Source organism: Mobula birostris, chromosome 2 (assembly GCF_030028105.1).
Source record: "Mobula birostris isolate sMobBir1 chromosome 2, sMobBir1.hap1, whole genome shotgun sequence".
Taxonomy (NCBI): Eukaryota; Metazoa; Chordata; class Chondrichthyes; order Myliobatiformes; family Myliobatidae; genus Mobula; species Mobula birostris.
In genome coordinates, this window is record NC_092371.1 from 112,789,774 (window position 1) to 112,806,818 (window position 17,045).

The 17,045-nt window shown below is 45.6% G+C and overlaps 1 protein-coding gene across 2 annotated transcripts in view; it reads right to left on the bottom strand.

The window, feature by feature from the left end:
* Positions 1 to 17,045, bottom strand: part of mettl24 (methyltransferase like 24) — a 109,118-nt gene that overhangs the window by 75,215 nt on the left and 16,858 nt on the right. Inside the window, exon 2 of one of the 2 annotated variants that reach the window (XM_072246427.1) lies at positions 7,334 to 7,432. The exons of the other annotated variant lie outside the window; for it this stretch is intronic. Coding sequence (XP_072102528.1) covers positions 7,334 to 7,432 — 99 coding nt within the window. The remainder of the gene's footprint in view (positions 1 to 7,333; positions 7,433 to 17,045) is intronic. 2 annotated transcript variants of the gene reach the window in all.

Sequence of the window (17,045 nt, forward strand, 5' to 3'; positions counted from 1 at the left end):
TGCTCCTTGTCATCTTATTCTTGCCAAAACGTGTTTTTTAAAATTCCCTGGCTGGAGCTGTGGAAGTGGAGTTGATCCAGTTACCATGCGATTATGTATCCCTCTATTTGCTCAAGGGGAACAAAGGGAATTGAAGCAGTTAGGGCTTGGTCAGTACTGAGGAGGGTGGCTTTCAACATTATGGGTGGAAAAATTTAGCTCATTTCAATTAACAATGCTGATTGCTTCACGATAGGGTCAAGGGTTTAAAATACCAAAGGCAGGGAACAGCATAACTTCCAGTAGTTGAGAGGGGTGGGGTAGGGTTACATACAGTCATCCACAGATACCAGCTCAAACAGGAGAGCTGGGAGAGGTCGCAAGTTAGAACAGAAAGATAAGACAGGAGGAGGGGGTAAGGAAAAGGAGGCAACGTTGGATGAAAGACCACAAGATACAGGAGCAGAATTAGGCCATTTGGCCCATCAAGTCTGCTCTGCAGGAGAACAGGTTGTGGGAACCTGATTAGAACTGCCATCGCACACGGACTGTAGGAATAATTGGTTGGGCTAAATGGTTGGTTTTGATGTGATTCCAGTACAGCCAATGAGAGGAATGCTAGCTATTGTAATTGTAACCTGGTAAGTGAATGTGGGTGTTGGTATTACAGCCCAGGTGAGAGGGGTGGCACAGTAGAACAGCTAGCGGAGCTACTGTCTTGTAGCACCTAAATCCTGGGTTCAATCATGACCTCAGGCTCTGTGCTTTGGAATTTATGCATTCTGCCTGAGACAGCATGGGTTTCCTCCCAGGTCCTACAGACACGCGATTTCAGAGCTTCATTGCCCCAGTGTGTAGGTGAGTGATAGAAGCTGGAAGTGTTGGGAGGGAGTTGACAATGTTGGGGAAATGGGGTTAATGAAGGATTAGTGAAAATAGGTGACTGAGGATAGACACAGACTTGGTGGAGTGGCGGGGGTGGGGGGGAATGTCTCTTCTCATGTTGTATGTCTCTGCAACTCCATGAGTCCTCAGCAAGTATCATAAAACAAGCAGCTCAGGTCTGAGTACTGGGGACTTCTCAGACCAATTCCAGGCCGTTGCTCAGTGAGCAATGAGCTGCCTGAGTAAGTTTCTTGGGGGATTATGTTGGAACAATAACGATAATGTTGAGGCCACATCGACTTTACATAATAGCTTGGTCTTAAGACAGCTTGGGTTGACTTCTGCAGAAGTGATAGTCCTAAGGGCCTTTCACATTCTTGAAACTCAAAAAGCTACAGATGTGAGAAACCTGATTGCAAGTGTCAGGGGAAGACCGGGTCTCCTGAGGGACCAAAGGGGAAATCTAAGATGAGTTCATGGCCAGATCAGCCATGATCTTATTGAATGGTCGAGCAAGCTCGATGGCCAGATGCCTACTCCTGCTCCTATTTCTTATTTTCTTATGGTGCTGGGTGATTGTGGGCAATTGTGTTTTTCTGAGCAGGTAACTAAGAAACTATAAACACGAGAGATTCCGCAGGTGCTGGAAATCCAAAGCAACGTACGCAAAATGCTGGAGGAACTCAGCAGGCCAGGCAGCATCTATGGAAATGAATAAACAGCCGACGTATCGTGCGAGACCCTTCTTTAAGGCTAGAAAGGAAGGGGGAGGGCACTAGAATAAAAGGGTGGGGGGGGGAGGAAAGAGGATAGCTAGAAGATGATAGGTGAAGCCAGGCTTGTGGGAAAGGTAAAGTGCTGGAGAGGAAGGGGTCTTATAGAAGACAAGAGTTCACCATCGGAGAAAGGGAAGGAGGAGGGGGACCGAGGGGGAGGTGAGAAGAGGTAAGGGACCAGAGTGGGGAATAGATGAAGAGGGAAGGGGGAGGGAGTTTTTTTTTTAACTGGAAGGAGAAATCAATACTCATGCCATCAGGTTGGAAGCTACCCAGGCAGAATATAAGCTGTTGCTGTTCCACCCTGAGGGTAGCCTCATCATGGCACAAGAGGAGGCCACGGACCAGCATGTTGGAACAAGAATGGGAATCAGAGTTAAAAGGTTTGGCCACAAGAAACCGCACTGCAACCTCACAACGATACAAGACTTAACAGGATTAGGTCATCATGAAAAGCTGTTTAGATGTGACCGATAGCACCGTGAGTTTAGAAGAGGGTGATTATAATCAGAAAAAAAAGGGCAGATCCACAAAAGCTATTCCCTCTGGCGATGAGATCTGGAACAGGGGGAGTAAAAGTAGAGCCGGTTCCTCACAGAGTCAGTGAGGCAGAGACTGAACATTTTGCCAGCTACAGAGTAGCAGTGGATCTGACAGAAATTACCCTGAGCTACAGATTGGGCATTAGCTAACTAAATGGTCCTGGCAACAGCCAAATCTATTGCTGTTTTTCATTGAGGAACCCTGAGCAGAGGAGCCGATGGCACACATCCCAGTGATGAGGTTATTATTCACAACAACATGTCGACAGTCAAGATGCAGATGTGAAGGCCGGTGCTAACAGTGAGTCTGGAGCCAGAATCCAAGCCTGTCAAACTGAGAAGGCAGTTGTTGAGATAATTCATTCTTTATCTGGTCCACAGTGCAATGAGATACATCTGCCGTGATTCTGGGATTTCAAGGAGGAAAAAGCACAAGTTTGAGGATGAAGTGGACATCGAGGAAGACAATCATGGCTTGCAGTGGTATCTGGAGTAGCTGCAAAAATGGCAGACGGGATTTAATGCAGACGAGTGCGAGATGTTGCACTTTGCGAGGACCAGCCAGGGTAGGTCTTACACAGTGAACAAGTGGACACTGAGGAGAGCGGTAGGACAAACTGATCCGGCAAGACGGGTCCATAATTTGTTGAAAGTGATGTCACAGGCAGATAGCGTTGTAAAGAAAATTTTGGGCACATTGGCCTTCATAAATCAAAGTATTGAGGAGATGGGATTGTATGTTGAAGTTGTATCGGTGTTGGTGAGGCTGATTTGGAGTATTGTGTACCTACAAGAAAGATGTAAACAAGGTTGAAAGAGTACAGAGAAAATTTAGAAGGATGTTGCCAGGTCTGGAGGACCTGAGTTATAAGGAAGAGTGAATATGTTAGGACTTTATTGCTTGGAATGTAGAAGATTAAGAGGAGATTTAATAGAGGTACAGTATACAAAATTATGAGGGTATAGCTAAGGCATATGGTCGCCGGCTGCTCGGTGAGATTCGGCGGGGGGCAGGCGCCCGGCACTCGGCTGGGGGCCGTGGTCGAGTGGTCGATGACTTGGGCTGGCTCCCTCACTGGACTTAGTCTGGTGAGGAGGGTGTGAGGACACCCAGCAGGACTAATAAAAACAAAACCTGACAAACGACGGATGAGCTCCTTGTGAGCCAACTAACGGCCATCTTCCGTGGAAGAGAATAAAGCCTCACCATGTATCTACGAATCATATGCTATGCACCTAGTTAGAAGAGACATGATGAACTTGGGCACTGCACCGTGTGCCAGGACCTGCCCAAGGCCTCCTCCTAAGGAAGGGCTGAGCTTGAAGAAGCGGCCACGGCTGGAGGCCAACATGGCCTCGGGTTCGAGTTCTGCGGGGCAGCAGCAGGCAGTGCCAAGGCAGCCAGCAAGAACAAACTGGAGGAGAGGCTGTACTCGGTGCTGTCACAAGATCAAAGAAGATGGAGGTGCTTAGCCACCAACCCCAGATTCCGGACGGCACCCACTGACTGACTGACTGAGATAAGATAAATGCAAGTAGGCTTTATCCACTGAAGTTGGGTGGAACTATAAACAGAGGTTATGGGTTAAGGATGAAAGGTGAAAAGCTTAAAAGGAACATGAGGGGAAACTTCTTCACTCAGAAGGTGGTTGTGAGAGTGTGGAACACGCTGCTAGCATAGTGGTGCATGCAAATTTGATCTCAACATGTAAGAGAAGTCTGGATAGGTACATGGTGGTACAGCTTGATGGGAGTAGGCAATTTAAATGGTTCAGCACAGACTAGATGGGCTGAAGGGCCTATTTCCCAGCTGCACTTTTGTATGACTCTATAAGTCTCTCACTTCCACTTTAACTGTATACACAAGATTTATTTTAGAAAAAGAATCCTACAGTTAATTTGAATTGGATGTGTGCTACAGATTAGAAAATTCTGGCATTGTGGGATTCTTCCACTTCAACCTATGATAAATGACATAGTTAGCACAGGAGATAAAAACTAAAATCCTGGCAAAATAAAATAGCAAATGTGAAAGAGATCTGTCATCCTGAGGACCATGGCACCTCCCCCTCCACAGGCTCTGTCAACACTTCCTGCTGCCTCAGTAACGCAGCCAACGTATTTATCTAAGAAAAGATGTGCTGACATTGGAGCAGGTTCAGAGGAGGTCACAAGAATGATTCTGGGAACGAAAGGGTTACCATATGAGGAAGCGTTTGATGGCTCTGGGACTGTACTCCCTGGAATTCAGAAGAACGAGGGAGGATCTCATTGAAACCTATGGAACGTTGAAAGGCTTCAACAGAGTGGACGTGGAGAGGATGTTTCTTATGGTGGGAGAGTCTAAGACCAGAGCGCACAGCCTCAGAATAGAGGGACATCCATTTAAAGCAGAGATGAGGAGGAATTTCTTTAGCCAGAGGCTGGTGAATCTGCAGAATTCATTGCCACAGGCGGCGGTGGAGGCCAGAGCACTGGGTGTATTTGAGGTAGAAGTTGATAGATTCTTGATTAGTCAGGGTATGAAGGGTTATGGGGGAGAAGGCAGGAGACTGGGACCGAGAAGGAAATAGATCAGCCATGATGAAATGGCAGAGAAGACTCACTGGGCCAAGTGGTTTAATTCTACTTAATATCTTATGGTCTTATAATTACAGATATTGTCTCCTCCCTATTAGGTACAAGATACAAAAGCCCTAACGTACATACCGCCAGGCTCAAAGACAACTTCCATCCTGCTGTTATAAAACTATTAAATGGTTCCCAAGTACAACAAAATGTCCCATTGACCTCACAATCTACCTTTCTATGGCCTTGCACCCCATTGTCCACCTACACTGAACTTTCTCTCTCACCATAACTCTTCGTTCTGCATTCTGATATTGCTCTTCCCTTGTACTACCTCGAGGTGAAGTGATCTGTATGGATGGCATGCAAAGCAAAGTTTTTCACTGGAGCTCGGTAATAAATCAATTTACCAGTAAGTCAGCCTAACCTTCTGGGTCTAGTACCTGCTCGGACAATAACCTAAGCAACCAACTAGTACAGTCCCTCAGCCTGCTGTGTCTTCCTAACTTCAGGTCAATAGTTTTCAGTCCCTCCGCGGTGGAGAAAATCTTGGCCTCCTCAGACGCAACCATATCTCGCTCTCCATTGATAAGCTATGCAAGCACGAGAGGCAATGGGTTCTCTCACGTGGTTGGCTTGGGTATATTTGTAGCATACCACTCGCTTCCTCAGGGGCAATTAGGGTTGAAAATTCTCAGTGACTTCTGTACCCTGTGAATGACTAAAGGAGGGTGGCGTGTAGATGTGGATGTGAGGCTACTGCAGCTGTCCCACACATTGCCAGGATTCAGGATCGCACTGCAGCTGGACAGGGACAGCTGTTCAAGGAATACAATCCACTCTCTGATGAATTTCAAGGAATTATCAAGTTAAATTTTGCCAACGTATTTATTTTCCCACCAACCTTGTGTTAGGCTTGCACCTGCTCTGGACCCTTTGCAACTCCCAGCCAGCTTCAGATTTCACACCTCTGAACCCACACGAGGTTTACTCTGGCTTTCTCCCTCTCCCCTCCTGGCCTCCAGGCACCAGCTCCCTCCAGGGTTCCGGCTGATGAAAGGTCATTGGCCTGAAATATTAACAGTTTCACTTTGCGTGGGTGTTCCCTGGCCAGCTGAGCATCGTCGACTGTTTGTGTCCTCCTGGTTTCCCAGCATTTTCCCAGGTTCACTCTTGGGCTCTTCCAATCATGACCAGGTTTCTTATAGGTTAAAGTTATAGAGTCACACAGTCATAGCATTGTTCACCACAGGAACAGGCGCTTCAGCTCACCAGGTTCGTCCTGAACTTTTCGCTCATCTCTGATAGTCCCATTTATCTGCATTAGGTCGATATCTTTCAATGTCTTTCCTATTCGAGCACCTGTATTGATCTCTCTTAAATGTGGTGATCGCATTGCATTCCACCACTTTTGGCAGTGAGTTCCAGATGTCAACACTCCATATGAAATCCACCCTTTCAGATCCTCTTTAAAACTCCTTCCTCTCGCTTTAAGCTTATGGCTCTCCTGCTTTTGATACCCACTCTTGAAAAAGATTCTATCTATCCTATTTACGCCCCTTATAGTTGCGCATACCTCTAAATCAGCTTCTTTGCTCCTCAGAAGACAAGCTCAGCCTATCCAATGCCCTCACACCCAAGGTCCTCCAATCCAGGTAACATCCAGGTGAATATCAAGCACAACCACATCCTTCCCCCATACTCCACTCACCAGAGCTGCATACAGTACTCCAGGTGTGGTCCAACAAGTATTTTGTAATGTTGCAATGTAAAGGCAAACGTGCCATGCCAGGAGTCTTCTTCACCACCCTATCTACTCGTGTTGTCACTTACAGGAAAATATGAACTTGAGCTCCAAAGTCACTGTGTTATCAACATTCCTCAATGTCTTAACCCATGTATGACATTCCAAAATGTGTCACTTTACACTTGTCAGGATTAAATTCTATTTGCCAATCGGTTTTGCGCTGAGATTTCACTGCCTGCTGCCAACTAAAAAGAGGCGATGAGGTGAAGAAGATCCTAAGGTTAAGGCCTGCATCTCTGGATCAGGAGGAGGTGGGCGTCAGGCAGAGCTAGTAATGGATGCACTTGTAGCAAACAGGAACCTGAGGTGGGTAAGAGGGCCAGGCAGGTACAGGGGGATTGGGCATTTGGAGCAAGATCAGCATCAGTTCAGATGTGGGAAGATGCCCCCCACTGTTGGTGTAGAACATACGGTCAGAGTTTTCCAAGAGAATCCTTAACACAACGGAAATCACTTCACTGGTTGCTGTTGGACTCGCCTTGTTCCAGAACAGCAGCTGCAAGTCCTACAAAATACACAGCAAATCTTTACAAGCACGGCACTCGCTGTAGTCAGAAGATATTGTAAGGCTCCATACAAGTTGTTTCCTCCCTGACAGCAACGATTGTCCCTGTTGCTACACTTCACTCTGGTTCACGCTCTCATGAACCAGTCAGGGAATTGAGGGTTACGGGGAACTGGCACAGAAGAGGTGAGGCCACTTCACCCATAATTACATTGATTAGTGGGGCCGAGGGGCCTTCTCCTGCCCCTATTTTCTTATGCTTGAGACCCACCTGAGAATGGCTGATATAGGCCAGGAACCGAGCTGCTTCCTCCTCCAGGGAATGTCGTGGACTGACCCAGGGCTGGAGTTCAATGTGCCAACGAAGTGACTGGAAAAAGGCAAACTACTGTTAGTGTGCATGAACACCCCACCACCCCCCATCCCTGACCCCTCCCGTCGCAGCCCATTCATCACCTAAAGCATAATCATGGCTACTTGGAACTTATGCTTCAAAGATTAGTTTACTGATAGTCAGCTTTGCGTTCTCAGAGTGGTATAGGACAGAAACAAGTCCTACGATTCACCACATCTCTTCCGACAGTACAATCCCACCTGGTCCATACACTACTATGACTTGGTGATTCGAGTATTTCTTTAAGCATTCTGAGAGTAGCTGCCTTCACCACCTTCTCTCATGCAATCAGAGAGAAGGTCATGGCTAAACTGACGACTGTCAATCATTGAAATAGGCTCCCCAGAGCGACCAATGAAGCACTACTCAGAATTGCAACCTCCAACATAACTGAAACCGATAACCTGAAACACGCATCATCAGCAGCAATCCTAGAAACCCTGAGCTACAAAATGAAATACAGTGGTGGGGACAGTCATAGCCCCCACTCCCGGGGACAACGATTGGAAGCCAAAATGAAATACTGCTAGGGCTGAGGTCAGCCGCCTAACTGTGAAGATCAAAGACTCGTCTCGGCTACCAAGGAAGTACAGAGGTATGCCCATAGCCGAAGCCCTGGAAACTGCCAAACAACAGTTAGCAGCCTCTCCTACCAGACTACAGAGGTACACTAAGGGGCCGAGGCCAAGCGAATAAATGCACTCTTCTCCACAGAACCAGGAGAAGTATTTGTACAATTCCAGAGCAACAACATGCCAGTGCCTGAACCAACCAAAATAGCAACCGAGGAGTACTGGAAGAGTATATGGGAGAAAGCAGCATCGCGTAACACCAGTGCCCAATGGCTGAAAGGCCTACAAATAAGCCTCTGCAACCTCCCAGAGGAAGAACCAGTCACCATCACAGCAGCAGATGTCCAGCAATGGGTAGAAAGTATGAAGAACTGGACATCACCAGGGCCTGACATGACCCACACCTATTGGCTGAAGAAACTATTTCATTTTTAAAATCTTTTTATTGATATATAATCTTCTGCAGCTATAAAATACAGAAGTTCAGCAAATTAGTATATATATAATTAATAAAGCTGAAAAAAAACTCATATATGCTAATGAAAAAAGAATTTTTTATATAAGAAAAAGAAGGAAAAAAAGAGAACCCCAACTAACTGAAAAAACCTCCACTAACTACAGAAACTAACAGTATTACATACATGGCTGGCAGCTCCAATAAACCAGCAGCTTGAAGCAGGCCCCCACCTTGACTGGTTAACTCGAGGAAGGACAGTACTCATAATGAAGGATCTTCACAAAGGAGTAACTACTGGCCTATAACCTGCCGGTCAACAACATGGAAGCTTCTATCAGGCATCGTAGCCACCAAGCTGGAGGAACATGTGTGTAACTTCCAGACCCTGCTCAGAGGGGGGTTGGAGTAGTCGGCTCCAAGCACCAACTACTGGTAGATGAAGCAGTAGGTGAGGCAATCCCGAACGCCTGTAACATCAGGAAGAAGGAACCTGAGAAGATGGAGAAATACCAGGGCCTGAAAGAACAGATAAAAATGATGTGGAAGGTTAATGCCAGAGTACAGTAATCCCGGTGGTGATGGGAGCACTTGGAGCTGTGACAGCTGGACTAGGAGACTGGCTCGAACAAATTCTGGAAACAACATCTAAAATCTCGGTCTAGAAGAGAGCACCACTAGGAACAGCAAGGATACCGTGCCAAAGTCTCAAGCTCCCAAGCCTCTGGTAAAGGACAAAAGATTGATGGAAAAATACACTATATATATATATATATATACACACACATATATACACACAAACACACACACACACAGATAGATAGAGTGCCTACAAAAGTATTCACCCACCCTCCCCTTGGAAGTTTTCATGTTTTGTTATGTTACTATACTGAATCACAGTGGACTTAATTTGGCTTTTGTTGACACTGATCAATGGAAAAAGACTCTTTCATGTCAAAGTGAAAATAGATCTCTACAAAGTGATCTAAATGAATTACAAATATATAACACAAAGTAATTGATTGCGTAAGTATTCATCCCCTTTAAAATGACACACCAAATCGTCACTGGTGCAGCCAATTGGTTTTAAAAGTCACATAATTAGTGAAATGGAGATCACCTTTATGCAGTCAAGGTGTTTCAATTGATTGTAGTGGAAAAAAATACACTTGTATCTAGAAAGTCCAACTGCTGGTGAGTCAGTATTCTGACAAAAACTACACCTTGAAGACAAATAAAAAAAACCACTCCAAGCAACTCCACAAAAATGTTATTGAAAAGCACCAGTCAGGAGATGGATACAAGAAAATTTCCAAGTCACTGAATATCCTTTGGAGTACAGTTAGATCAATCAAGAAATGGAAAGAATATGGCACAGGTTTAAATCTACCTAGAGCAGGCTGTCCTCAAAAACTGAGTGACTGTGCAATAAGGGGACTAGTGAGGGAGGCCATCAAGAGGCCTAGGACAACTCTGGGCAAGTCACAAGCTTCAGTGGCTAAGATGGGAGAGGCTGTACATACAACAACTGTTGCCCGGGTGATTCACCAGTTGCGACTTTATAGGAGGGTGGCAAAGAGAAAGCTACTGCTGAAAAAACTCGCATGAAATCTCAGCTAGAGTTTGCCAGAAGACATGTGGGAGACCTTGAAGTCAGCTGGAAGAAGGTTCTTTGGTCTGATCAAACCAAAATTGAGCTTTCTGGCCATCAGACTAAACACTGCACATCATTATAAACACACCATCCCTACCGTGAAGCACAGTGATGGCTACATCATGCTGTGGGGATGCTTCACTGCAATTGGCCCTGGAAGGCTTGTGAGGGTAGGGGGTAAAATTAATGCAGCAAGATGCAGGGAAATCCTGGAGGAAAACCTGATACAGTCTGCAAGAGAACTGTGACTTGGGAGATTTGTTTTTCAGCAAAACAATGACCTCAAGCATAAAGCCAAAGCTACACAGGAATAGCTTAAAAACAACAAAGATAATGTCCTGAAGTGGCCAAGCCAGTGTCTAGACCTCAATCCAACTAAGAATTTGTGGCTGGACTTGAAAAGGGCTGTTCACTCACAATCCCTATGCAATCTGACAGAGCTTGAGCACTTTTGTAAAGAAGAATGGGGGAAAAAATTGAATGTCCAGATGTACAAAGCTGATAGAGACCTATCCATACAGACTCAAGGCTGTAATTGCTGCCCAAGGCGCACCTACTAAATACTGACTTTAAGGGTGTGAATGCTTATGCAATCAATTATTTTGTGTTTTATATTTGTAATTAATTTAGATCACTTTGTAGAGATCTGTTTTCACTTTGACACAAAAGAGCTTTTTTCTGTATATACTGTATATCTGCTCCAAGTCTTGGCTCCTGATCAGATCCGAATCTAATTGCTCATTTGCCATCCTGCAATGAGAAAATCTGGAAATTGCTTGCTAAACCCGGGCCTCTTTCTAGTTCCACTTATCTTTTGGTCCAAGCTTTAGGTGGCCTGTCCTAACTTCTCGTCATGTGGCTAGACATCTCACTTTAGTGGATCATTTCACCCCGGAGCAGTTAGTTTTGTTCTGTTCTGTTAGGGCATTTAACCAAAACATTGTCTTGCTGTTACTGAAATTCTCAAGCTAAAAGTGGAAAGTTGCAGATCTACAAGTAACTTTCAGAATCAGGTTCAATATCACTGGCATACGTCATGAAATTTGTTGTTTCATTGCAATACATAATAATAAAAACTATAAATTATATATATGCAAAAAGGAAAAAATATTGTGAGGCAGTGTACATGGGTTCATTGTCCACTCAAAAATCTGATGGCGAAGGGGAAGAAGCTGCTCTTGAATCATTGATTATCTTTAGCCTCTTGTACCTCCTCCTTGGTAGAAGCAACAAGAGGACATGTCCTCGGTGATGGAGGTCCTTAATGATGGATGCCACCTTTTTGAGGCATCACCTTTTGAAGATGTCCCAGATGCTGTGGAGGCTGGTGATGATGTTGGAGCAGTCTGGGTTTACAACTTTCTGCCACTTTTTCTGATCCTGTGCAGTGGCCCCTCCATACCAGATGGCGATGCAACCAGTTAGAATGCTTTCCACGGAACATCTATAGAAATTTGCGAGTGCATTGAACAAATGCAGTCTTTTACCATTGATGAAAAGACATCATTCCGAGAAGAAGGACTTCCTTAATGTAATTTTATAACTGGAAAAGGCTGGGCCAAATGTATTGTTCGTATTTCGGCACAATGTGTTCCTACAGATAGAGAATGATGAGTCATTCTTTAGAGTGAAAGACATCAGAAATTAATGACAGCATGGGGAAAATCTGTAAATAAAACTTTCATAAATTGATGAGTGTCTGTGCTTTAAAGCAAGATTACAGGTGTATAGAGGTAAAGTGTGTCAACAGGGAAAATGAACTCTGGATCATTCTCAGGAATTCAGCAGAGTGCTGATGGGCTGAAAGATCGCCCGTCACGAGGAAATCAATCCAAGATTCTATGAGCTGCGTAGGCTTTTGATTTCTCACAGCATGCTCCACTTCAGTGTGGGCAGGGGTGTAACAGACATTCCCCTCTGGGCTTGGATTGACAAGGTTCAGGGGAGCTGTCAGTGTGAGTGAGTTGGCAAGGCTTCACGTTCGGCAGAGTAAATTTGAGTCTGTCAGTCTCTCTCTGCTGAACACTGTCAATTACCTCTTGTCAAGGGGCAAGTTCCTTCCAGCTCCAATCAATGTGCATTACAAATAAAGAAATCTGATGAGGATTCCAGCAGTGTCCGCAACCAATTAATCACTGGTGTGACCCCACCACTCACCTTTTTCAGTGCCCTCCCCATTGTCAACATGTACCGTGCCTCTGGACTGCTCCTCAAGGTGGCATCCACCCCTCAATAAAGATGAGTCCACAACAGCAGCCCTTTTAGCTATGTCAACGTGAACTTTGCACAGACTCTGTGGGAACTTCTACACTTTACAGGAAGCATTGACTTTATCAGGAGGTCTTTGAAGGATATGATAGAAAGCTGGGTCGTACAGTATAATGCTTTAGAAAACAGTAATGGCAGGAGAAGCAGGACTCTCTGCTGATCAAGGCTCTTGATGTGGTCAGAGGAGGGTGAAGTGCCAGGCATTACCCCTGAGTATTGCAGGGTTGGCACGACGCGCAGTCAGTCACTAAGCTAGAAGAGGGAGGAGAGGCAGAAGGCCAAAGACGTCCCGGATACTCAGGGGCCCCTTACCTTAATGAACCTCAGTGACGGATACTGACACCCTTCCAAAGGGATGTCCTCTCTGAAATCTGTCACCCACTCAAAACATAATGCAGCTTCTGCACAGGACAGGGACTCCATTGCCAAGGGCTGCAAAGGCGACCATAGCAATCAACATTGATGTATCCAAATCCTTCCTAGATAAAGATACTTGTGACAGCTTGCAGTTTCCCATCCAGTGATGCCTAACATTTGTGGTGACGTTTTCTGTTCAGAGGGAGCTACACTTCATTCCCCCTCACCACTCATGAAGTTGGATGTTGCCTCACTTGGGTCAGTGCTCCCCACAGTGCGGACTATCACCTAATAATCACACATCCACATACTCTGTGTGATACCAAAGGCGCACGTGTGCACGTCAAAGCCAAGCATCCTGTCAGCAGCCAGCAATCCATATCCAATATTGAAAAACCTAGATGGAGTGGACATGGAGAGGACGTTTCCTGTTGTGAGGAAGTCTAGGGCCCGCGGGCACTGCCTCAGAATAAAAGGATGTCCTTTTAGAACAGGGATGAGGAGGAATTTCTTTAGCCAGAGGGTGGTGAATTGGTGTACTGCATTGCTTCAGATGGCTGAGGCTAAGTCATTGGGTATTTTTACAGCTGAGGTTGATGTGTTCTTGATTGGTAAGCGTGTCAAAGGTTATGGGAAGAAGATATGGGGTTATGGGGTTGAGAAGGATAATAAATCAGCCATGATGAAATAGTGGAGCAGACTGTATGGGCCAAATGGCCTAATTCTGCTCCTATGTCGTATGGTCTTATGATGGCGTCATTCTGCACCAGTTTATAGAGCCACCAAAGCTGAGTGTGGCTACCAGGCAACAAAGACATGGCACTAATGGTAGAGTGCCGTTCCGATTCGCAGTGTGGCGCATGGCCAAGGGCTCACGATCTGAAGGTCGCGGGTTCGAGTCTTGCCAAGGCAGCGTGTTGTGTCTTTGAGCAAGGCACTTAACCACACACTGCTCCAGTCCACCCAGCTGAAAAGCTGGGGGTTAACCTCGCGATAGACTGGCGTCCCATCCGGGGGGGGGGGGGTCTCGTACCCTCAGTCGATTCACGCCACGGAAACTGGCATAAGCACCAGCCTGATGGGCCACAAGGCTCAGGACAGACTTTAACTTTAAAATTCCAATTCACAGCCCAAGCAAATCTGTGCACAGTGGGTCCATGAAGCCCAAGACCTGACAGAACAGGCCCCTAATGCTGTACCTCAGCCAGTGACTGGACCGCTGTGAAGGAGCCATGCAGTGCTGGATGAGAACCTGCTGTAAGCTGCCCATTGCATAATCACAGGGCAGTGGTGCTTGCTTCAGTGTGAGGTGGAAGGCGGCCTAGACTGTCCTCTGGAAGGAACCTATCAGAGCGACAAATGGTAACCCCAGAAAGAGAGGCACAGGAAGCACACAGAGAAAGGTGTCATGTCTTTGCTTGGTCAAAAAAAAAAGAGGGAGCAGAGTTAAGGGCTCAGGTTTCTTTGGAAACTCTTGGTCATCAGCTTTAAGCAGCTGATGTCTAGACCAGGGCTGTAGCCTTAATCAGCGTGTGGCAAGCCAAGTCCGCCAGATGCGGGAAGTAAAAGCAAGCAGGAGCCTTCTAGTGCCATAACAATCTGTTTTTATTATTGATAGAAAGAAAAGAGATTTTAACGCAGTTTATTTAATATGCAAGGCATTAAACAGAAGTAACACAACTTCTTGAACGGGGCTGTTTAATCATTCTGTTTTAGCAGCAGGACTGTTCAGATCTCAAGAATCCGTGACTAAAAGTTTAAAATCAGCTGGCCTATACCAGCATGTTACTGTGACAGGGTGTGAAGGTCAGCTCAGGAGCATACCTCACGCACAGGCCAGTGACAGGAACTGCTCCTACCAGGACTGCAGTTATTGACAGCACCTCCAGCAATAGGGTCATGGAGCTGAAACCTTGCCTCAGCCCTGCCTCCACTAAGCTGAGTGCTCGCTGAATTACATGCGGTATAAGGAGAGGTTTGACAAATCTGGATTGTCTTCTCCAGAGCTTCGCAGTCTGAGGAGAGACCTGATAGAGGTTTATAAAATTATGGAGAGGTAATAGATAGGGCAGGTAGTTTTTCTGACAGGATAGGAATGTCATATAATACAGCCAGTCCTGAAGGACAGTCTCAGGCTGAAACATTGACTATTCATTCACTTCCTTCGATGCTGGCTGGCCTGCTGGGTTCCTCCAGCATCTTGTGTGCATATTGCTTTGGATTTCCAGCATCTCCAGACTATTTCATGTTTATAATAGAGGACAGAGCTTTAAAGAGAGAGGGGAAAGTTTACAGTGACAAGGCAAGTTGTTGATTTTTTTTCCCACACACGCGGAATGATAGGTTTCTGGATTGTGCTGCCAGGGTGGTGGTGAAAGTACTCACAATGGGCACGTGATGGAAGAGTATGGATCACGTGATGTTAGACAGGCTTAGTTTAATTTGGCATCATGATCAGCAGAGACATTTTGGGCTGAAGGGATAGTACCTGCGCTGTACTGTTCTCGGTTCTGTGAAAGGGCATGGACAGAGGACGAGCCCGTATCGAACCAGATTACGGTGAAGGAAATTAACTGAGAAATAGGCTAGTATTTTATCCAGAGCCTCGTGACCTCAAACAGCCAACGAAGTGCTTCCTGAATTGCAGTGTCGGAAATAATGCTGGTAATATGTACAGCAAGAGCCCACACGCTCTTCCTCACCAGATAATCCGATAACCTTTTGTGATCTGAAATGAAAGATTAATGCTAGGATATCAAAGCAATCCATCTGCCCTTTTCTAAAACAGCGCCACAGAATGGAACATCACTGGAACACCTCAACCGAAGGATGGCATCTTCAACGGGGCACCAGTCTCTTAGTGCGGCAAAAGTAGCTTGGTGGCAATGAGGGTGGGGTTTGGTGGGGGGGAGGGTGGGGAGTACAGGGTTGATGTTGGGTTTGGAAATGTCCCAAAAAAATGGCCCCTAAAGCTTCCTCCAAAAAGAGAAGAAGAACGTCTTTGGCATTGTTGTTTTTAACTGTGTTGAGCGATTGGTCTCAATCTCACCACAAAGTCGATCTTAGAAACACTTACATTGATATCTGCCTTCGAACCTGTGAATCCCATTGTTTTATATTGGAGGTAATTTCAACTTTGCATAAACATAAAGAACAGGAGCAGGCCATTCAGCCCTTCAAGCCTGCTTTCCCATTCAGTATCATGGCTGATGCTCTACGTCAGGAATGGACATCTTGCATGATCAAGATGAACCCTTGGCCTCTCACTCTTCTTCGTCATGACCCTCGCACCTTATTGTCCACAACCTATGCACTTTCCTGTAACTGTAACACAAACGGTCTGTATGGATAACAGGCAAAACAAAGAATTCATTGTTTCTTGCTAAGTGTGACAATATTAAACCAATTACCAATAAACATTCCTGGTCTCTTATCAATACTCTGGAAGTGATGTGCAATGTTATTGCTTCATTTTCCCATGACACAGCATTGGCTGAAACCAGCCATGAACCCCTAGGGTTGTATGTGGTGACATGTGTCTACTCTGATAGTAAATTTTACTTTGAACTTTAGGGTAAAGGCAGATTAAAGTGTGGCAGCTGCCATGTTTCAGTTTGCACATGGGACAAGCTGGTAATGTCCTTCCCAGCTGAGAACACCCCAAGCTATGCAAACATACTTAAACAATCAGTTGTTGGGAAGTTCCCACGTAGAGTGGAATTCAACTCCACATAGTGAGAGAAGTTCTAATTTCACCTTTTAGCTCAAAATGGAGCACCAGCATTGATCTCTCTACCTCTAGGGGTAGGGAAGAGGAATAACAAATAACCTAGCGAAGGATGCTCAGCTAATACATACCAGTGACCCCACAGGAAGCATGTACACTCTTCTGTGCTGGCATAGATCTGCTTATGTGTCAACAACAAAACGACATAATAAATTGTTTACTTAAAGTGGCAAAATATCCCAAGGCAGTTTGCAGGAGGGCTGTCAATTAAAATGTGACATTGAGTCAAAGCTCAGTCAAAGACATGGGATGTGAGGAATGTCTTATAGTAGGAGCGAGAAGTAAAGGGGTTATTTTGGAGCACAGGGCTTGGCAGCTGAATATATGGCTGCTAATAGTGGCGAAATAACATTCACAATCCACACTCTCATCAAATAAGCCCCAATGTTTTCAGGTAGAGGAGCTAAGAGTCTCTTCACAGTAATGAAGGTGGATAGGGCAGTAGATTGCGTCACTGAAGAGAGTATTCATCTCCTGCTACAGAGTCAGTCACAGAA